The following is a 22,918-nucleotide window of genomic DNA, read 5'->3' on the forward strand; positions in this document are numbered from 1 at the left end:
AAAAGAAAGGAGTCAGGATAACTCAGGAACCAGTGCTTTACAATATGCATTGCATCTTTCTATCACATTTCCTAGGACTAATTCTTTGCCTCTTTCTTGGGATGACTTTCCTTTTGTTTATAAAACAGACTAGAGAAGTATAGATAGGTATTTATGTATATATATGTTTTTTAAGGGCTGGAGCGATAGCACAGGGCTGGAGTGATAGCACAGCAGGTAGGGCATTCGCCTTACAAGCGGCCAACATGGCCAACCCGAGTTCGATTCCTCCGCCCCTCTCGGAGAGCCCGGCAAGCTACCGAGAGTATTCGATATGCCAGACACAGTAACAACAAAGTCTCCAATGGAGACGTTACTGGGCCCGCTCGAGCAAATCGAAATGAATTTAATTTTTTTAAGTTGTTCACAGTAATTTATTATATTGATTACTCCAGAACCAGTCCCACCACCATTACACCTTCCCATCACCATTGTTTTGAACTTTCCCACCACCACCCAAGCCTTTCCCAAAAGCAGGTCCTAAATAATTTATTTTGTATTGCTTGTTAGGAATAATAAAAGAAAATCCAAAACAGTTTTCCTAGAGCAAATCTTCGTGAAGATTTTGTATCTCACCCTCAGCCCATGAGTGAAAGCCATTGAATAAGATACTACTAACATGTGTTGCAGGCTGAACCTTTCTGTGCTATTACACTTTTTTTATCAGGATGAGATGGGCTGCCTTCTACTTCACACTCCATCACCTGTGGCCTACTGCTCTTGGTACATCGGTGGTGTAGAGTGTGAGATGTACGTGGTTAAGAATGTGGCTGAGTTCTCCAGGAATTCTAAAATTTTAAAGTATGATGCAATGCCATTAAGATTTTTATTACACCTTAGAAGATATATGTATAGATAGATAGAGATAATATATATATATTATATATATATATATATATATATATATTCTGTGTTTTTGAAGTGTTTCAAGTTTCTGTTCTCCAGAATTAGGTTTTTTTTCTTGCATTTTTCACTTCTATGGTTTCTCAAATTTGTCTATAAAGCTAGGAAATAATAATGTCCACTGTTAAGTGTTGCTGAGAATTAATTGTTCATTAGTTCAAGCCTTAGTCTGTGCATGTTATGTCTGATCATACACGAGCATGGAAAACCAAAAATTAACTTTTGATTCACAGTATTGAGTGCTCTATTATTTTTTTTTCTCTTTCTACCTCCTGCCCCCCTCCTGTGCCTACCTGATGTCTTCCCTAACAATTTTTTCCATCAATTTTTGAAATTTTGGTGAGACTAAAATTCTAACAATCTTCCCAAATGAAATACATTATAATGAGAGACTTTCAGATAATTGAAGGTTCACTCATGAGCTTCTTGTACCTTCCACTTCCTCTCAAAGGTCACAGGGGGCATTAGAATAAAGGTGAACACGACATCATCTCTGAGTACTTTTATCATATTTCTCCAAAGACATCTCTTCCCCTGGGTTACACATCCTAGCTTATCTCTTCTGCTTTTCAACCCACGATCCTCTATGTGGGGAATTTATGGGAAGTGAGTGACAGTATATGTTGTGATAAGATAAAATGTATTACCATAAAAGGGAGCACATTTGACTCTAGCATATAATTTATAGTGTATCTACATTAGAATTTGAGTCACGGGGTTCTGGGGTATAATACTGCAGTTTGGGTGCTTGAATTATACACAGCCAAACTGGTTTTGATCCTAGTCCTGCCAGGAGTTATTCCTGAGCACAGAGCCAGGAGTAAGCCCTGAGTACTGTCAGGTGTGGCCAAACACACACACAAGCGTGCGCGGGCGCACACACACACACACACACACACGCACACGCACACACACACACTCTCTCTCACACTTACTTTACTAATTTGGGTCACAATATCTTAGGAAAGAATGAGAAAGTCATTTAGAGTCTAACTTTAAAATTGCTTTGCTCATGTTACCTGGATCACACGCAATCTTCTTTTTTATTGGCTTTGCCCCAGCCCCGGGCCCAGTGCTGGTCTGTGAGCTTCCACCTTCCAACCTGATGGCACTCAGGTCAACACCCAGAGGCTGAGCCCAGGACCTGGCGCTCTGCAGACCTGGTCTCTTCGGAGGCCTCTCCCCTGGAAGTGCAGGTGGACCCCTCACTGGATCTGATGTGGAAGTGCGTGCTTCACTCTCCTCAGAGCATAGCCATAAGGTTGATTGTATCAGCAATTGGTAGGACATTGTTTTTTCTCTTAATTACCCCCATTTAGGAAGCTTTCCCCCCAACACAATCTCGCTCTCAGCTACTGGTGATCAACAAATCAGTACAACTGATTTGAGGGAATCACAGCTTTGTACATATGAGTTCCTGTCTTATTATATTACATTTTTTTCTTTCAGGGGTGGGGGGCACACCTGGCAGTTCTCAGAAGCTATTGTTTTTTTTTTTAATTGAATCACCGTGAGATACAGTTTACAAAGCTGTCATGAATGAGTTTCAGTCATACAAAGATCGAACACCCATCCCTCCATCAGTGCACATTCTCCACCACTAATGTCCCCAGTATCTCCACTCCCCCTTTCCAACCTTCCTCCTGCCTCTATGGCAGACAATTTCCCCCATACACTCTCTCTACTTTGGGTCATTGTGGTTTGCAATATAATACTGAGAAGCTACTACATTTAGTGTTTTGTCTACTTTCAGCACTCATTTCCCATCTCAAATGATCCCTCCAACCATCATTGACTTAGTGATCCCTTCTCTATCCCAGCTGCCTTCTCTCCCATCAGGAAATATTTCTGAACTCTGCTCGGGAGAGTCTCCTGGCAGTGGTCAGGGGACCACAGGTAGTACTTGGGATTTAAACTGGGGTTTGTGAGATGAAAAGCAAGCACCTTTATCCCTGTAAGATATATACATATATATATATACGTATATATATAGATATATATAGAGAGAGATATATATATGTATATATATATATAGAGAGAGATAAAACCCAGACAAACAATATTTATACTTGATCCTCAATATGCAAAAAAGAACCCTGTTAAGCACAGCCGAGCATTGTGAACACCATACCACGTCTCACAATACTTAAATAAGTTAAAAAAAATCAGAAAGTCGTCAGGTAATTTCCCCAGAGTCAAAATTAATAAGGTAATTCCACTCAATCATTAACAGCCAAATTGTGTTCTGTAGGAACTTGCATTATATCTAACTTAAACTCCTTAAAACCTCTCAGGACATGGTGGTAACGTGCATGTTGGCCTTTAAAACCTTCAAGGTTTTTTTTTTTGGTTATTAAGTTGTTTTATTAATATAGTTAGGTAACAGGATAATATAGTAAACTCTTTTTCAGAAAGAATTGATTTTTAAGTATACCTAAATCAGAAAGAACTTATTTCCCAACCTTTAAAAGTATCATGTGCTTTGTACTGAAAAGGCTGCATTATGAGTATAGCTTTTATTAAAACCTTCAAGTTTTAAGTTTCTCTTTTTTATCACATTTTTTAAAAAAAGCTTTTTTGACATCAGAAATCATTTTGTAATGCGGTTGAATTTCAAAATATTTTTTACCCTTTGTTTTTTCTCTCTTGCTTCCTAAACCCGTGGAGATGCTGACGGAGATGCTTTAGACATGCTCTGCAAGCTTGTGCCACCCTGAACACTGACTTTCCCTCTTTGTCTCCCCTCACGTCTTTCTACGTTTCAATAAAACCTTTCTTGCTTCAGAGTGAGAGAGAGGGGGAGAGCGAGAGAGGAAGAGAGAGAGGAAGTAAGAGGGAGAGAGAAAGAGAGTGAGAGAAAAAGGGGGGAGGGGGAGAGAGGGAGTTTATGTGGATATGGCATCATTTTGGTTTGATTTGAGTTTTGTTTGGGGGCCACACCTGGCAGTGCCCAGGGATTAGTCCTGGCACTGCACTCAGTAATCATGCCTGGCGAACTCAGGGAACTGTATGGGATGCCAGGATTGAATCTGTGTCAGCTGTGTACTAGGCAAAAAAAAAAAAATGCCTTAACCCACAGTACTATCACTCTGGCCCCTGATACGGTGCCATTTATACATTAGTTAACTGCAGAGTGAATTCACGTCAGATAAGCACATGCTATGAATCATACTTAATCTTTAGAACAATTCTCACTGTTTTTTCTTCTGCCCTTTTGGGGAACTCCTCAGCCATTGTTTCACTGATGCTTCCACTGGAGGTGCATGTTGCCTTTCAGCCTTTCAAAATGAAAATACCCTCAGCATTTTATAAACCAGCACTCAGTGGGTATGTGGAAGATCTGAATTCTGGCCCAAGAGTTTGATTTTGGAATTCACTTCCCTGGATTTTGCTTTCTTCAACTCAGGATACTGTTATTGTTATAGGTCCCTTCTAACTCGTCTGCCCAGTGACTGCTTGAATCTTCAGTTTAGAAAATATAGTCAATCCTGCCAGGTGGTGAGTCTGAGAGTCACTCATCTCCCAGGATGGCCCTGGCTGGCCTGAGCACCTGAGCAGAAGCCGGACGACATGGTGGCCCTCCTGCATCCTGTGTGCCGGGGCTCTCTCTCCACCTCTGCTGCCCTTTCCTTGCTGCTTTGGACTTCCTGCGCATCAGAGTTTTTCTCTTGCTTGTGCTTAGCTTAAGCCTGTCCACTGTTTAGTCTGAAGGAGAGATCACCCTGCCGCCTCCTTTTTGTTGGAGATGTTGGTCGGGATCATTTTCTTTCCTTCAAAAAGTGACTCCAAAGAAGAGTAGGGACCCGCTTGACGTCTAGCTAAATGACGTCTAGCTAAAGACGTCTAGCTAAAGGCAAAGTGCAAAGCAAATAAACCCCAACCCCAAGAGCCTTCTGCAGTGGTGGGGATAGTATGGTGTGACTCATTGGTCTGAAGTGACCCCATAATGATAATCATCTTCCCTCCCTAGGGCACCTGTCCCTGGCCTTTGGGAACACTCCCAGTGGCATGCCAGGTGACCAGAGGTGATGGGTTAGCTGCCAGGATCCAGCCCCAGAGGTCCACTCACTGGACAGGCAACCAGGAGCACTTGGTGAACCTCTGGGGTCTGCATTGTCCAGCCTGAATGGACACGTCGAGGGCAGGGAAAGCGGGGCCTGCAATAGTTCGTGCAGATTCCTTTCTCTAGAAAACAGTGGCCAGTTTCCACAGGCACCTGCAGTCAGCTGAACTCATCAGCGTGCAGGTGATGAAGCTGTAACCAATTTGGGGAGGCTGATGGGCACATAGCTGCCCGGAACAGTCCCAGGAAGGACACCTCTGGGTGGTGCCTAGACATTGGCCTATCGTGAGACTAGACTGAGCCAAACCAGAATTCAGTGACAGTGTAAAACAAGGCATGCAAAGTATCACAGTGATCTTACATCAGTTACTAGTGCGGTATCACATTGTATAATATGTTGGGATTCATTGGGTTTAATGTGTATAATTAAATCGCATCTTTATTTTCTTTTTAAGTATGCTCACTGGAAAGTTGTGTCATGACTGAGGTGGACTGTAATAGATTTCCTAGTCGGGGGCTTTTCTAAAGTGCCTGTTGGTGTTCACCCGCAGACATCCGTGCTGGGAGGTGGTTTAACCTTGCCCTTGCTCCCACAGCACCAGCCCCTGCATTAGGTTAGACATTGGTCTTGCCTATGATTTTTAAGTACCATGCTCTGCTCCACAGAGATTTTCATTTAAACCTCAATATTCTTTTTTTATTTCCCACTGAAAAACATCCCATGCATTTGTCTGTGTTTGTCTTGCTTCTGCTTTCTGTCCCGTGGTATATTGGTAAGACGTTCGTTGGAGGACAAGTACATATTCCCTGGGGCTGGGGTTTGTGGAGCACTCCAGAGAGACATGCACCATTTCTTCTGGCTGGACTCCTACGGGGGAATTTCTTCATGTCCTTTTCCAGTAACACAGCGTTGTGTAAATATTTCTTCCTTGGCAGTTGTTTTCAAAACAGAATGGATGACAGTTCCTTGGGACAGCATTTATTCCAACATTTCCTTGATAAACCTTTTTATTTACCTCCCAGGCTTTTTTTTTTACTTTTTAATGAGCCAGTTTTCTAATGACTCCGAATATTGAGATGGGAATGAATCACCCCGTAATTACCGTAATTCAGTATTATCCACATCTCCCACCTGCCAGAGACTTGCTTCTGGCCTGTCAGAAACCGTTGCCCACCTGCAGTGGTTTGGACCTTCCTGGTGAGCCCCCATGGGGTTGGCAGACACATCAGCAAAGCCCTAGGCCTGTGTAAGGTCTGGTCTGAAGGTGGCTTCTTGGACACATTTTGCCAATTTTTATTCCCAGGGTCCCACCTCTTAAATGCATCTGCATTTGTGCTCTTCTTCTCCACATGCTGACTTGAACTGGGCTCCGCGTCCCTCACACTGTCAATAGTAATGTCAGGATGCCACCGGGGGTTGCCCGATGGTGCTCACATGGGCAAGGAGTGGAGGATTTGGTCCTCTTGAGCAGGTGAAGAGGATGTGGGCACATGTAGGCTCCCACTGGACAGCTGATGCTGGCTTTCAAAGAACCGGAATCCTGATGGCCGTCTAGTTTACTCAGAACTGGCTAGTGCTGACATCTGTAAGATGTCACAGAATCCAAAGAGTTGCCAACAGTAGAAGAAAGGACAGCTCTTCCTTAGCATCACCTGCTCCTTCAACATCTTTTTAACGTTTATTTTATCTGAGAGACCCTCCAGTATTGAATATTCTCATTAGTCTTGTGAATGCCTTTCCTATTTTTTTGTGAAACTTGAATCTGGAAATTGCAGTTAATGGAAACCAGAAACTCGTTGCTTTCCCCTCTCACACTCACATCTCTCCTCTGTATTTTTATGTATCTATTGAGGGTTTAGGGTCATGCCTGACAGTGCTCACGACTTACTCCTGGATCTGTGCTCAAGGATCATCCTGGTGGGCTCAGGGACTAAATGGGTTGCCAGGGGTCGGTCTTTGGGCATGCTGTGTGCAGGCAAGCACCTAGCCTGTGTGCTCTCTCTCCAGTCCCGTGGTCCTGCGCTTTGCACCACAAGGCTCACAAGCAAGCAAGTTCATCGTCTCCATAGTATTTCTGAAATGATCCAAATAGGATTATCAGCGTTAGCAAATAAAAATACAGGCTGACCACTTGAATTTGAGTTTCAGGTAAATATTGAATAGGACATGCTATGAAAAGGAAAAAAAAAACCAAGGGGCTGGAGAGATAGTCCCAGAGATAAGGCATTTGCCTCTCATGCAGCCAGTTCTGCTTTGACCCCTGACACTGCATATGGTCCCTGAGCCCTTCCAGGAGTGATCCCAGAGTACAGAGCCATGAGTAAGCCCTGAGCATAGCATAAAACAAAACAGCAAAACTTTTCTTTATCTAAAATTCAAATTACAGTTGGCATCTGTTTACTCCAGAGCATGAATCCCTACTTACTGTTCTGCTCAGTTGAGACAAACATGGCCAGAGAGAGCACAGGGCGAAAGCACTTATGTTCCATGCGGCCAATCCTGATTTAATCCCTGGCACTGCTTTTGGCTCCTGGGGAACCATCAGGAGTGACCGACCCCTGAACTAGGATGAAGCTCTGAGCACCACCATGTGTGGCCCAAAAACCAAACCGAGAGAAAGAAAACAGGATGGGGCGAAATCAAGCTATGCTGTGTAGTAGTTAATGGTGTTTGCATGTCCATGTTGCACACGATCAGCTTTGAAGGTTCTTTCATGGATGCTCTTTACCGACCATGGTGGGTGGCTATAGTTTCCATGTGGCCAGGTTTGCTACAGCTGGACGGCCCTCCAGGGGCTGCCTGTGTGATACTCAGAGTGCACCCTTTCCGTATCTCTGTATTTGCATGTTTAGGACAATTGTGCCTGAGCAGAACCGGTTCTGTGCATCAGCTCTGATCCCTGGAAGAGCCGAGCTGACATTAATTAAATTAAATTAATTTATTAAATCACTTAATCACTTAACTTCCCGTTAGTCGTCGATTTGCTCGAGCGGGCGCCAGTAACGTCTCCATTTGTCCCTGCCGCGTGCTAGTGTAGCCCAATGGCATCTGTTCGCTCCGGGAACATGAAGGGCCTCAAACCGATCGTTCATGATCTTCAGGAAGAAGTCTGACCATCTGGTAGGTGGGCGGCCACGCGGTCTCTTGACATCCCGTGGAATCCAATCCAAATTAATTTATTAACTAAATTAAAAGGACACTTTTGTTTTCCTTTTCTTTCGATCTCCGGGTTTTAAAAACCACTGAGATGATTCCATTATTTTTGGCATTTTTTCAGCAACTGTGTTTGATTAGAGTGTCGAATTTCCAGCATGTGGAAGGTGGATAGGCCTTATTTTCTATGGCAAATCGTCAGAAGTAATATTTTATCAGCAGAAATCAATTAACGTGATTGCTTTCATTCATATCTTGTTTACAATACTGTCACTGAAATCCGACCATAGTGATTGAGGGTGTGGAAATGTTTTTTATTTTTACCTTCAGACTGACCAACACATTTACTCTCTCATGAAGTATTTCGGGAAATCATGCTAACCAGTACTGTTATTTTTGTTTGTTTGGGGGCTACACTCAGCAGTACTCAGGGATTCTGAGCTCAAGGATCACTCCTGGAGGTGTTTGGGGGACTTTATAGGGTGCCAGTGATCAATCCCGAGACGGCCGTGTGCAAGACCAGTGCCCTGCCCTTTATACTTTCTCCCTGGCCTCTACTCAGGGCTCTTTGAATAAATATACTGATGATGGCATCTCCCCTCCTGCCTTTCTGCCTTCCTGCCTCCCTCCCTTCTTTCCTCCCTTTATCACTTCTTGCTCTGTTCTATCACTTCCATTTCCTTCCTCCTTCTTTACCTAATTTGTACATTTTCTTACCCAGCACAGGTGTATTAATACCCATTAAAATCAACGTATAAATATTATACTCATTCAGTACAAAGAAGCAAAGCCAGCCTGGGAGAGGAAGCAGGGACCTGGACATCCCTGGAGTCCCGCAAAGCAGGGGGACCAGTGAGAGGCCAGGAACCTTGTCCCCAGGGGAGAACACCCGCCTGGCTTTGCTGCAGGGGCCATAGAGAAGACCCCTGGCTGTTAAGGCAAGGACATGGGGACAGCCAGAGTCCCAGAAAGGGGGCTAGGAGTCCACTTCCAGTGGGGTAAGGGTCCTTCCCAGCCCTTGCAGCTCCACACGGGAGAAAGATGAGGGTTGCTAAGCGAGCGAGGGTGCAGTCAGCATTGCCCCTGAGTGATGCCGTGCTGTGATGGGCACCGGGCAGTGTGCTCAGCTGTGCAGAGCTGAGAGCAAAGCCAGTGCTCTGAAGGAACGCAGCAGGAAAAGGCTGACCAGTGGTGCAGGAGCAGGGAGAGCCCGGGCCCGGCTGTTGTCCATGATGTGCCGGGGGGCAGTCTCCCCTTGAGGGAACACATGGGGATGGCAGGGGGTACCCAGACCCTTGCTCCACTCAGCAATCAGGAGCTCCCCCCCCCCACCTCCAGGCACCTCACGGAGGCAGGTAGCAGCTGTACAGAAATCGGCCTTGGAAAGTTTTGATTGATGATGGCCATTTGTCTGCAATCAAATTATTCAAGATCTTCTCAGTTGTGTTTGCTTTCCCCTGGCAATGCTTAAAAATTTGAAATGCCTGTTGACGTCTGCTCTGTTATTAACTGGGGCAGCTCTCTTCGAGTAAAATCCACCCAAGAAATGAGGAAATGAGCAGCAGGGGTCTCGGTTGGGATGTGCTGGCCTGTCGTGGCGTCTGACCCGGGATGCCTGTGAAACTCCCACGCGGGAAGCAGTGCGGGCTCACGACTCTCCATCTGTGGCTCCATCTGCCGCACCCCGCCCAGCGTGCCTGAAAATGGAGCTTTGTCCCAAGAGAATCTGTCACTTCATTTGTCACACTGGCCTGCTGTCCGCTGGTGGTGGCCGTCCCTGCCTGCCCCCTCCTAACTTGGCCGCTGAGGACGATTCCTGCCCCCACAGAAGACAAATGTACTCTCTTCCCTCAAAAATAAGTTCCCACCAAGATGCCGTGATTTCTTTGATGCTTGAACAACGAACAAAGTAAAAAGTGAAATTAAGCAATGGTGTGCAGACAGCATACGTTAGGAGTTTAGTTCAGCATCAATCAATATTCACCAGAGACGCTCTAAGTATACATTTTAACAAGTTCAAGATGGCATATGGCTTCGTGTCTTTTCCTCTTTAAATATAATCATCTTATGTCTCTGAGGACTGCCTTACAAAGGGAAAACAAGGACACTTTGTCTGAGCCAAGGCTGCCAAGATCGGTTATCTCAGGAGGCCCCGAAACCAAGGCTCTTGGTTTTTCTTCCTTCTGTTTTTTGCAGAACCTCCTAATCATTCCAGTTTTCTCATCTTTTTTTTTTCTTCGTTTTGGGTCACACTTGGAGATGTACAGGAGTTATTCCTGTCTCTGCACTCAGGAATTACTCCTGGTGGTGCTCGGGGGACCATATGGGATGCTGGGAATCTAATCTGTGTCAGCTGCATGCAAGGCAAATGCCCTACCCACTGTACTATCACTCCAGCCCGTTTTCTCATCTTGTAAGTTGAGACTTGCCATGTTGAGAAACTCCGGATCCTGGTGAGTTTTATCTATTCCACATCCTCAGGGTGCCGGAGAGATCTCAGGGGCATCAGAGAGCCTTGTGGGGGGAGGGATTGGTTGTGTGCCTTGACTCTGCAGGATGAAACTGGAGGGCTGGCCAGTGCCCCAGGGAACGGGCGTGCTGTAAGTGTGCATCTTTGGCATCGGGGGTCCTGATGCTCCCTGTGTATTTAGTGCCGGGGTGGCAAAGCCAGAATCGATGTGAGCAGAATTGGGGGACTGGGAACAAAAATCATTTATCAGGGGGCAAGGGTGGGAGGAAGAGGGGAGACAGGAAGGGCAGCTGCAGGCTCGCTGTGCTACATCTCTGCACTGGGCCTGCCCGGGGTTCTGTCCAGCAGCGACCACAGACCTGGCACCTCTCTCTCTCTGTGTCGGGGTGGCACAGAACTGGCTGCCTCACCCGGGAAGCTCTCCTGTCCTGGATTCTCCACCGAGAGCCATCGTGGAGACCCCCCTGGGTTCTAGGAGAGCCCCACCTGGCCAGTGAGACTCACCCCTGCTCTCCTCCCTGGCCTCTTGCCTCCGCAGATCATGGGACCATTAAGAAGGTGCGGGCACCACTGTCGCCGACGTCGGGTAGCTGTCTGCTGGAGGAGGTGGAGCTGTTCCCCGCGCGGCGGCCTGAACCCGTGCGCAGCCTGCAGATACTGCACAGCCAGAGCGTCCTCTTCGTGGGTCTCCACGAGCACGTCGCCCGGCTCCCACTCAGGCGCTGCCAGTTCCACCGCACACGCAGGTATGGCCTGAACAGGGGGCTCCGGGGATAGGTGGGGGGCACCAGTGGCCAAGGGTAGCAGGGCGCGGAGCCACGGGCTATCAGAGCTCTGCAGCCAAGCGTTCTCCCTCCTCGGGGGTTGCAACCTTTGTCCAAGAGTGCAGTTTCCACCCAACTGATGGGCAGTGGTGAAAACTGCCCGCCCATGTCCTAGGAGGAACCACGGTACAACCCCTGTAGGGACTGACGGGGCTGAAAGAAATACTCTGGTGCAGGTATTCACCAGGATGCTCACCCCTGACACCACCTACTGCCCTCCAGTGTCCCTGCATTGTTGTGGTGCTGGGTTGCTTTGTTCGGATGATGTATCTGTGTTTATGCGTGTATGCACGCATAGAGAGTTGATTCATAGACAAGCATAAAGGGCTCATCAGGCAGAGAATGACAGGGACAGTGCATCCACCCAGCCCAAACCAAATCCTTTGCAGTGTCCTGGGGTCCCATCCTGGACACAGCTCATGCACCTGCAGAATCCTCCAGGAAGGAGGGTTGGTTGGGAGGAGACTCCCATAGACACGGGGAAACCAGGACCCTCATGTCTCCCAAACCCCTGATCGGACTTCTCGGCTGCCTTGGGGTGTCCAGCACTGACCCCAAGAGAGCTCGAAGGTCACAGTGGAAAGTGCACACCCATGGTTGGAAAGGGACAATACTTAGTCTTTTTTTTTTCTTTTTGGGTCACACCCGGCGATGCTATAGGGGTTACTATTCTGGTGGTGGTGCTCAGGGGACCCTATGGGATGCTGGGAATCGAACCCATGTTGGCTCTGTGCAAGGCAAATGCCCTCCCGGCTGTGCTCTCACTCCAGCCCCTAGGGCAGTACTTAGTCTTCAGACCCATTTGGCCTCCGGCCCCTTTACAGAGAATAATAACGATAGAATAGTCCTGGGACTCCACCTGCCTAAGAGAGTGAGCAGCAGGAAGTCTGCCCTGCGCACAAGGCTGTGCTCTCTCTCCCTGAATCACCCTGGGCGCCACAGGGCAGGAGTCACACCATGCACTCGGAGACCACTTCAGGTTTGGGGTCAGGCTTCAGAGCTCTGGCCCCTGGCCAGAGCCTCCAAAAATCCCGTTCACAAATGTCCTTGGCATTTGTGTCCCGATTTTCTTCATCCCCCCAGCAAGGCTGGTCAGGTTTGGTGAGGATGGGACGTTGGCACGGGTCACCCACAGGCACACCCACCGTCACGCCATCAAACTAGGTAGCTTTGGGACCCGGAAGCTAAATCACATGACTGACTTCCCAGACTATTTCTTTTTAATTTTGGGGGGAGTGGGGTCCCAGACAGTGCTCAGAGGTCCCACCACTGGGTTCAGGCCAAGCTGGCCTACAGGGGAGTGCCAGGAGCCAAGGGGCTGATAGTACTTGGGGCCCAGGGCCTTGGGCTGCCCCTGGAGACTCTCAGTGGCCTCTGGAACCTGGGTGTCACCTCAGGTCAGCACACTCTGTCCTGCCTCCTCCCTGGCTATTCCTTGGTCTGATCCCTTAAGTACTTTAGGCCTCACTTTCTCACCTGATGCACAGAGAACCAAAGGGCTAAGACTCCACTGGGTACCTGACGAGAGCCTCCCGTCACGGTACTCCTGGGACCATGAATGATATTTATTTGTGCTGTCATTCATGGGAAGGCTTTTCTTTACTTTGCATTGTGGCCTACTTAGCTTTCATTCTGATTCGTGTTCCCTGCAGGACCAACCTGGGGGTGAGGGGTGGGGAAGTCTTCTCCCCACAGTGGGCTCAGAGGGGACAGACAGTCTTGGACCTTACCCAAAGACTTGTCACCAGCTGGGATGAAGCTACAGGAGCACTTCCATGTCCTCCAGCTAACAGCAGCACCCACTCACCTCCCAAAGCTTTGATCCCCGGCACCCCATATGGTCCCCTGGGCATCACCAAAAGTAATCCCTGAGTGCAGAGCTGGGAATAAGCATTAGCAATGCCGGGTGTGGCCCAAAAAGAAGAAAGGAAAAAAAAAAGAATTCCCAGATACATTAAGAACAATGGCCAGGATTGTTACACAGCTGTGACCACAGGTGGTCAGCTATCTGTCAGCAAGTGTCCTTCAATGTGGAAGCAACAGCATCCGTTCCAGTGGGAGTTTCCTGCTTGGGTGCACCTTTGTACCCCTCAGTATCCAACCTAAGCTAGACTTGTTTACCCAGGGCCTCCTCGGGGTTTTTATCACCTGGTGGACTTCCCGTAGAGGGAGCTGTCAGAGGACTCGGGCTGGAATGCTTAGGCACCCATCACACTACTCTGCCTCCTGCTCCCAGGGAGATTGTCCCACCTTCCAACCTGGGTGACAGCTGCTCAGTCTCAGGACCAGAGTCATCAGGTGGAGATGGAGTAGGAAGCTCCTCCAAAAGATTTTGGTTTTTAGGGGGCCACACCCAGGAGTGCTCAGGGCTTACTCTTTTGACCCCATGTTCAGGGATCACTCCTGTTGGAGCTCAGGGACTTTATTTGGTGCAGGGATAGAACCCCGGTGGGTTGCATGCAAGGCAAACAGTATACTGTGTCTCCTGCCTCTAATAGGATTCCTTAAGTCATTATTCAGATGATTGTTTTTCTAACAGTTGAAAAAGGAAGTCCCAGTTCTCTGGTATGGATCCACCCTTGAAAGAAGAGTGATAAGATCAACTGAAAGCTCTTGGGTTCTAGATGTTTACTTTATTTCCTTTTTAAAAAAAACTGATTGAGAAGAGCTGGTCGCTAGAAGGATCATAGCCTAAAATTTTATTTGTATTGCATTTGTAGTTTTGCTTCATTAAAGCTCGAGGAAAAGATGGAATCATTTAGAAAAAGACTGTTTCTAATTGTGAAATTTTTCTGGTTATTCTTAATCCTCTTACCCTGGAATAGTGTCATTTAGATAAATAGATTAGCAGCTCATTAAGAAAATTAATATGGAAATTAGGTTCCTGCAAGACATTTATTATTTGAAAGGGCAAAGTTTTCAAAGGTTCAGTTAAGAGGTTGGCACCTTTATTAATTAAATACTCTCTGAAGACAGCGTCTGCTTGATAAAAAAAAAAAAGTAAGCAATGTACTGAGAGAAATTCCAGGACCTCTACAACACAGCACAGCGGGTAGGGCGTTTGCCTTACACGCAGCCAACATGGCCAACCCGAGTTCGATTCCTCCACCCCTCTCGGAGAGCCCGGCAAGCTACCGAGAGTATTTGATATGCCAGACACAGTAACAACAAAGTCTCCAATGGAGACGTTACTGGGCCCGCTCGAGCAAATCGATGATCAACGGGAGGGCCTTTACTTTACTTTACTTTAGGGCTGGAGCGATAGCACAGCGGTAGGGCGTCTGCCTTGCACGCAGCCAACATGGCCGACCCGAGTTCGATTCCTCCGCCCCTCTCGGAGAGCCCGGCAAGCTACCGAGAGTATTCGATATGCCAGACACAGTAACAACAAAGTCTCCAATGGAGACGTTACTGGGCCCGCTCGAGCAAATCGACGATCAACGGGAGGGCCTTTACTTTACTTACTTTACTTTACTACAACACTGCAGGCAGGAGGTCATTTGCCATTAGGCAAGATCAAAGAACCAAGCAGAAGAATGCTTTGATATGCACCCATTTACAAAGTAAATAGTCAACTTTCTCAATCTCCATAATCTCCATGCTTGGTTTTGTTTGCATTGGCTCTGGTATAACCTCTAAATACTGAGGGTGTTCCTTAGTGGTTTAATTTGTTGTATACTTAATGAACATTCTTTGTGCCACTCAGTCTACTGAGAAATGTTGGCATAAATGGATCTTACAAAGATTCACAGTGAGATGCCTCAGAGTTAGCTTAGACAAAATCAATTATCATTGAAATCTGATTCTGAGCAGCAATTTGACCTAATTTCCACGTTTGACATCACTGCCCAATAATAGATTTTTAATTTTATTTTTTTGGGATAGGGAAACCCACTTAATGATGCTCAGGGCCTATTTCTGGTTCTGTGCTCAGGTGGTTCCTTGGGGAACCATCTGTGGTGCTGGGAATGGAACTGGGGTCAACTGCTTGCAAGTCAAGAGCCTTTGCTCCTGTACCATCTCTCCAGCCTGCTTTTTATACCAACATCTAAATCACAGCCTGTGTTTTTATCTTAAATTTCGAAATCGAAAGGAAACTCATCACCAAGATGAGATAGATACATTTTATATATTAATAATGTTCAGCAGGTTGTTTGAAATCCACTGTGATGACAAAGACGTCCCTATGAGACAGCAGAAGTGGCCAATGTGGCATCAGCCTGGGCAGCTGCAAGACAAGAGAGCGAAGATAGCCTGTGTTTTCCTATGCTCAGTTAGGCTGCAAGAGGGGGCTGTATCAGAGGACTGAGATGGGCTTGTGCAGAGGCAGCATTTCCCTGCACTGTCCCGGACAGGAAGGAAGAGGGAAGGGTGGGAGCCCCAGGTGGAATAAATGAGAGCCAAGTCCCATTGCTGCTGGTGCTGCTGCAATCACTGGGCTCAACTGCCCATTGTGTGGGGTCTGGAGGTTTACGGTTTGAGAGGGGTTTTCAGGAAGGAAATAATATCATCTTATTCATATAAAATAGGCTGTACAAGAATAGCTGAGATCAGCACCAGGAGGATTACTCCATAACTTAGAGGCCAGCCGGGTATCCTAGAGGAAAGGGCAGTTCAGATAGAGAAGGGAGCACCAAATAAAGGATGTTTGGAGGATCCTCCCAGGAGGGGAGATGCATGTCGAAAGTAGACTATGGACTGAACATGTTTGCCACTCAATGCCTCTTTTGCAGACCACAACACCCAAACGGAGAGAGAGAACACAGGGGATTGCCCTGCCACAGAGACAGGGGGGATGGGGGGATGGGGGTGGGAGGGATATTATCCATGGTGGTGGAAAATGGGCACTGGTGGAGGGATGGGTATCTGATCATTGTATAATTGAAACCAAAGCACAAAAAATTGTAAATCTACAACTTTAAAAAAAATAAAATAAAATAAAGGGAAAATAAAATAAAATAAAATAGGCTGTAGTGATAGTACAGCGAGTAGGGTGTTTGCCTTCAACGTAGCCAACCCAGGTTCAATTCCTCCGTCCCTCTCGGAGAGCCTGGCAAGCTACCGAGAGTATCCCACCCACACAGCAGAGCCTGACAAGTTCCCCATGGTGTATTCGTATTCGATATGCCAAAAACAGTAACAAGAAGTCTCAGAATGGAGACATTAATAGTGCCTGCTTGAGCAGATCAATGAACAACGGGAGGACAATGCTACAGTGCTAATATAAAATAATCAGGTCCACCTCAGGGCTCTTAAAGACTCATGAGGTTTAAAAAAAGAAAAAGCTGCAACTTTCTTCATTTTCATGGCCGATCTACCAGCCCAAAGATAACCACTTATATAATGTTGGATCCAGGGTAGACACAGCAGCCAAGAATCAGACAGGCTCCTTCTTGTACAGAGGGGCTGCGGCTTCTGTTTGCTTAGCCGTCCTTACAACCAGGGGCTTTGAATACATTTATTTTTCTCTTTAAGTTTGTTGTACTTTGAGTCTCAGGCTTTCAGTGTTGTTGGTTCTGTGGTTTGATCTGCAGATTCACACCCCTCTGCATCACCAGCGTGCTTGGTCCCCTTCCTGTTACTGTCCCATCCACTTCTCCTTCTCCCACACCCCCTTAGTTTCTTTTTTATTCCCTGTCTTTCTCCTTCCTGTAATCTAGGTTCAGGGGTGATCTCAGTATCCCCACATTACTACCTTGAATCCCCTCATCCTGCTAGTCTTTATACCACAGGTAAGTGGGATTGCCCTGTGTTTGTCCTTCGGTCTTACTTCACTCAAAAGTGAATCTTCCAGTTCCTTGCAGCTGTGTAGTATCCCATTATGTACACAGAACACACCATCATAACCCATTCATCTGTCATGGACATCTACACTGATCCTATACCCTCGCTCTTTTGCTAAGTGCTGCAGTGAATATGGCATGCGTATGTCCTTTGAATGCATGTTTTTGGGTCCAGGAAGTAGATACCCTGAAGTCGAATTGCTGGGTCATACACAGATCAATTCTTATTTCTCTGAGAAGTTCAACACTGTTTTCCGAAGGGTTTAGCCAGAAAACATCCCTTCTGGCAGTGGATGAGAGCTCCTTTTTCACCACATTCCACTAATATAGATCATTCCCAGAGGCTTTGATTTGTGTGGTTCTTACCAGTGAGGTAAAGGTAAAGGTAAAGACCCTCCCGTTGTTCATCGATTTGCTCAAGCGGGCCCAGTAACGTCTCCATTGGAGACTTTGTTGTTACTGTGTTTGGCATATTGAATACGTCACAGGGAGCTTGCCAGGCTCTGCCATGTGGGCGAGATACTCTCAGTAGCTTGCCGGACTCTCCGAGAGGGGCGGAGGAATCGAACTCGGGTCGGCCATGTTGGCTGCGTGCAAGGCAAATGCCCTACCGCTGTGCTATCGCTCCAGCCCTTACCAGTGAGGTGATATGTTATTGTTGTCTTGATTTGAATTTTTCTAGTAAGTGATGATGAACACTTTTTCATGTGCCTGTTAGCCTTCCTTCTGTCTTCTTCAGAGAAGTGTCCATTCATTTCCTCTCTCCATTTTTGATAGGTTTTAGATTTTCATTGTCGTTTATCTTTGTAAGTACTTTATGTATTTTGGATATCAAACCTGTATCTGATGGGTTGAATACAAATATTTTCTCCCATTCAGTTGGTGCCTCTTATTTTTAGCCCATGTCTCTTAAGCCATGCAGAAAGTATTTGATTTGATGTAATCCCATGTATTTATTTTTATTTCTCTTGCTTTTGCTAGGGGCTGGAGCAATACCACAGTGGGTAGGGTGTTTGCCTTGCATGCAGCCAACCAGGGCTACCCGAGTTCTATTCCTCCGCCCCTCTCGGAGAGCCTGGCAAGCTACCGAGAGTATCTTGCCTGCAAGGCAAAGCCTGGCAAGCTACCCATGACATATTCGATATGCCAAACACAGTAACAACAAGTCTCACAATGGAGATGCTACTGGGCCCGCTCGAGCAAATCGATGAACAACAGAAAAACAGTGACAGTGACAGTTGCTTTTGCCATTAGATTCATCACTTGTATCACTTGTCAGCCAGTTCATCGATTTGTTGGAGCAGGTTCCAGTAACATCTCCATCCGTCCCTGTCGTGTGCTAGTGTAGCCCAGTGACATATTGGGGGCTCTTTCAGGGTCAGGGGAATGAGACCCATTATTGTTACTGTTTTTGGTATATTGAATACATCACGGGTAGTTTTCCAGGCTCTGTCATGCACGTGGGATACTCTTGGTAGCTTGCCGGACTCTTCGAGAGGAAGAAAATGCATCGCTCTTTTCTGGGAGCTTTGTTTTATAGTCTCTGGATCTTGGCTGTTGGTGAGATTACATAGCGGAGGGGTAGTTTGTGGGTCTGACTGCCAAGCTACTGAAAAATGGGGGACCTGGGTGGAGGAGGCCCAGTCCCGATCTGAGCAGGCTTGGAGATCTCCCACATAGCTGGGTTCCTCTGCTGGTTCCTTCATGCATGAGGCTCATCCAAACGTGTGGAGAGTGGCCTTGAGCATGGCTGTGGCTGGGTTCTGGAGGTTTTTGGCTGCCAGGGCTCTGCTTGGGGTGGGGAGGGAAATTCAACCTGCCCCCCCCCCAAGGGGCACCAGTGAAGACAGCCTGGTGCGGGGGCAGGAGATTCTGCCATTAGTTTCATATCATTGGAACCCTTTGATGTCCAAATCTTGGGGGATTCTACTATATTTTCCTCACTGTGTTTTATCGATTCTGGTCTACTCTCTAATCTCAAGGTCTTTGTTACACTTTGAATCGACTTTTGTGTCAGGTATAAGATTGATTTCAGCTTATATTTTTACACATAGTTATCCACTTTACCCACCCCTATTTGTTGGCAAGACTTTCTTCACTCCATCTAATGTGCCCAGTTTCTTTGCTGAAATTAGTTAACTATAGATTTGGGGATTTATCTTTGGATACTTGATTCTAACCCATTGACCAGTGTCTATAATAGAGCCAGATAATTGCGAGATTGGTTTCTGTGTGTCTGGTGCCATGGCCGTGCTGGAGAGCCACTCATGCGGGGCAACTTGTGGCCTTGGTAGGGCGTGAAGGACAAGCCGGTTTCGGCCCCCCCATCCCATGAAGCTGTATATGCCCTGTCACCGCTGCCTCATACCTGGCTTTCCAATAAGCTCTGAGGCAGGCAGCGGCCACCATGCTGCCGGCAAGGGGGTATGGGGGATAGCAGAAGAGAGAGACACCCCTTCCCTCCCGGGGGGTGGGGGGCATGGCACCGTTGTTTAACGCATAGTCCATTCACATTTCTGCCGCAAGCTGCTGGGCTCTGGATTAGGTCCGTGTGCGTCTGGTGCCATGGCCGTGCCAGAGAGCTGCTCATGGGGAGCAACTCGTGGCCTCGGTAGGGTGTGTAGGATGAGCCAGTACGACCCCCCATCCCGTGAGGCTGCAGTTGTTGGGGCATTATTTTTAATGGGATAACTTGTTTCGTCTTATTTTTTTCAAATTTGTTTTTAAATCTTTATTGAGATCCTGTAGTTTACATACTGTTAATAGTGGCTTCTCATGCACATAATTCCAACACCCCAGCCATCACCAGAGTCCCCACCTCTCGCCCACCAGGACCTCACCAACCCTCTCTTTCAGCCCCTTCCCCCCAACTCAGTTGTGGATCAGTTCTCCTGTTCTGTTGCCTTTGGACCTTTGTTGCCATCTTGCTGTGTAATATTAGCTTCAGAGAAGGAATTAGGAAGCGTTCCTCCGATGAATGAATCATTCTTAAGGAAATAACCATTCGCCTGAGCCTGCAAAACTGTAGAATGAATTTTGCATTCAGATGTATATAGATAAGCATTTTGCTCGGGGTGTGTGATTTTAAGCAAGTTATTCTTTGTGTAGCTGAGACCACCTAAAATGCCCGGCATAGAAGAATTTAATAAGAGGTGATTGGTTTCTTTCCCACCTGATATTCAAAGTTCACGGCTCCTGCTGGGCCAGCATTGTGGCAAATGCTTCCGTTTACTGTCTGCACACTCTGGGGAGGGCTCAGATCTCAGACCTTCTGTGTCCTAAATGAAAGCCAGAATCTCTCTTCTCATTTAGACTCATCCGTGTACACCTATACCATACACACACACACACACACACACACACACACACACACACACGGTAGCTCTTGGGCATAGGTTGTGCTTTTTTGCCCAGCTGTAACTTTCATATCTATATATAGAGAGAGATATAGATATATATACATACAGATATCTATATATATGCCTCTTGCAGAGACTGGCAAGCTACTGAGAGTATCCCGCTCACATGGGCAGAGCTTGGAAAGCTCCCCCTGGCATACTAGATATGCCAAAAACAGTAACAATAATAGGTCTCATTCCCCTGACCATGAAAGAGCCTCCAATCGTTGGGAAAGACAAGTAAGGAGAGGTTGCTAAAATCTCAGGGCTGGGAGGGATAGAGATGTTACTGGCACCCACTCAAGCAAATTGATGAATAACAGGATGACAGTGATACAGTGACATTGATATTTTTCATATCCACTTGGGACCTAATTCCAGGGAACTAAAGCTGCTAGGAATTGACTTTTCTGCCCTTGTAGAACTGTAAATGGCCTGAGAGGAACAGGCCCAGCTGGCCAGATTCTGTTCCTTGTCTTACATTATTTACCTGGCAGATAAATGCCTCAGAAGCTTGTGAGCATGGCCGTATAGTGACATCTTTAAGTGATGGCAAATGGCCCTGTCCAACGTGGTGGAATATAGTGAGCATCTGACTGTCCCCACTGAAGGGGCTGACCCCAGGGCCAGGTAAGGACAACCAAGGGCTCATCTCTGCCAACATCCCAAGACCTCTGAGGACGCCTGGGAATCCACACCCCAGGGGTGTTCTCCAAGACTGTCCTGTTGTGACAGGAGTGTGGGCGCTGCTCCAGGGGCGGTTTCCAGGCAGCAGCCTCACCCCTGGGCTGTGGCACAGTCCCATGAGGTAGATTAGAATGAGTTTGAATTGCGCCCCCACCCTCCAGCACAGTGCCCTATAATGGGTGATGCTATTAACCCTTCATCACCCCCTGTGTCTTCAGAGTCAGCCCTTTAAACCCAAGTTCAGAGACAGAAGAAACAGTAATCCTGCTCGTTTTCCCCTGGACAGCCTGCAGGAGGAGGATTTTCGAAGGATCTCTCATCACCTCAGCCCTGTACAGGAGAGCAAACCGCACCAAAAGTGTGAGCCTTTCCCCGCAGGAAGAGACCAGTGACTGTCCTGTCCCTATGTGCTCCTGGACATGGTATTTCCTCCTTGTGGCTCCTGGTCATTCCTTCTCCGTGGGAGCTGGGAGGGGCTCAGTTGGAGCCCTGTAATCCTAGTTAGCTGGTGCTGCTCCCTGGGGCCTCTTCTCCCTGGAGCAGACGTGGCCTCTCCAGTAAGACTTTGTGTGTGTCCTTGAGAAAAATACCCCAAGAGAACATGGGACTGAAGACCAAGATGCACATGGCCCAGGGCTGTTGAGGCCCAGAGAAGCAGTTGGGGCTTCTGGGTCTGACTTCCAGTTGAGTGGGATACTTGCGTTTGTCTGAAACCAAAGCTGATGGTGATTTAGAGAGTCCAGAGAACATTTTTGTTATCCTTGTTTCAAACACCTTCTATTCTTTAAAACAATATATTTTCTTGTAATTTTTATTTTTTTATAACTTTTTTTATTTTATAAGGTAGGGCTGGAGCGATAGCACAGCGGTAGGGCATTTGCCTTGCACGCAGCCAACATGGCCAACCCAAGTTCGATTCCTCCGCCCCTCTCGGAGAGCCCGGCAAGCTACCAACAGGATCTCGTCCACACAGCAGAGCCTGGCAAGCTCCCCGTGACGTATTCGCTATGCCAAACACAGTAACAACAAAGTCTCCCATGGAGACGTTACTGGGCCTGCTCGAGCAAATCGATGATCAACGGGAGGGCCTTTACTTACTTACTTAAGGTAGTTCATGATGTTTGATTACATTTGATATTCAAGCACCAATCCTACCACCATTACACCTACTCACCATCATATATCGGGCGTTTCCATCCCAAACCTCAACCCCTGCCACAAAGCAGAACCAAAATGATATATTCTATATCGTTTGTTATGGAAAACCACTGAAAATGCTACTAAAAAGTATCCTTAGAGGAAAGAGGGTGAGAATTGTATTCCACCCAGGGGCAATTAAACCCTATTATGAGTGATCATTAGCATGTTGTTAGAAGTTGAGCCCTGTGTGTGTGTGTGTGTGTATGTGTGTGTGTGTGTGTGTGTGTGTGTGTATGAGAAAGAAAGAAAGAAAGAAAGAAAGAAAGAAAGAAAGGAAGGAAGGAAGGAAGGAAGGAAGGAAGAAAGAAAGGAAGAAAGAAAGAAAGATTTCCCTCTAAGATTGGTTGCCTCCTACTTTGAACTACATCAAATGTGGTACGGTACTCTTGGAGTATGG

General features: G+C 46.9%; 1 protein-coding gene across 1 annotated transcript in view; it reads left to right on the forward strand.

The window, feature by feature from the left end:
- SEMA5A (semaphorin 5A) overlaps positions 1–22,918 on the forward strand; it is a 302,092-nt gene that overhangs the window by 202,335 nt on the left and 76,839 nt on the right. Inside the window, exon 10 of the mRNA XM_056109051.1 lies at positions 11,168–11,375. Within this exon, the coding sequence (XP_055965026.1) occupies positions 11,168–11,375 (208 nt within the window). The remainder of the gene's footprint in view (positions 1–11,167; positions 11,376–22,918) is intronic.

Source organism: Sorex fumeus, unplaced genomic scaffold (assembly GCF_029834395.1).
Source record: "Sorex fumeus unplaced genomic scaffold, SorFum_2.1 ptg000264l, whole genome shotgun sequence".
NCBI lineage: Eukaryota > Metazoa > Chordata > Mammalia > Eulipotyphla > Soricidae > Sorex > Sorex fumeus.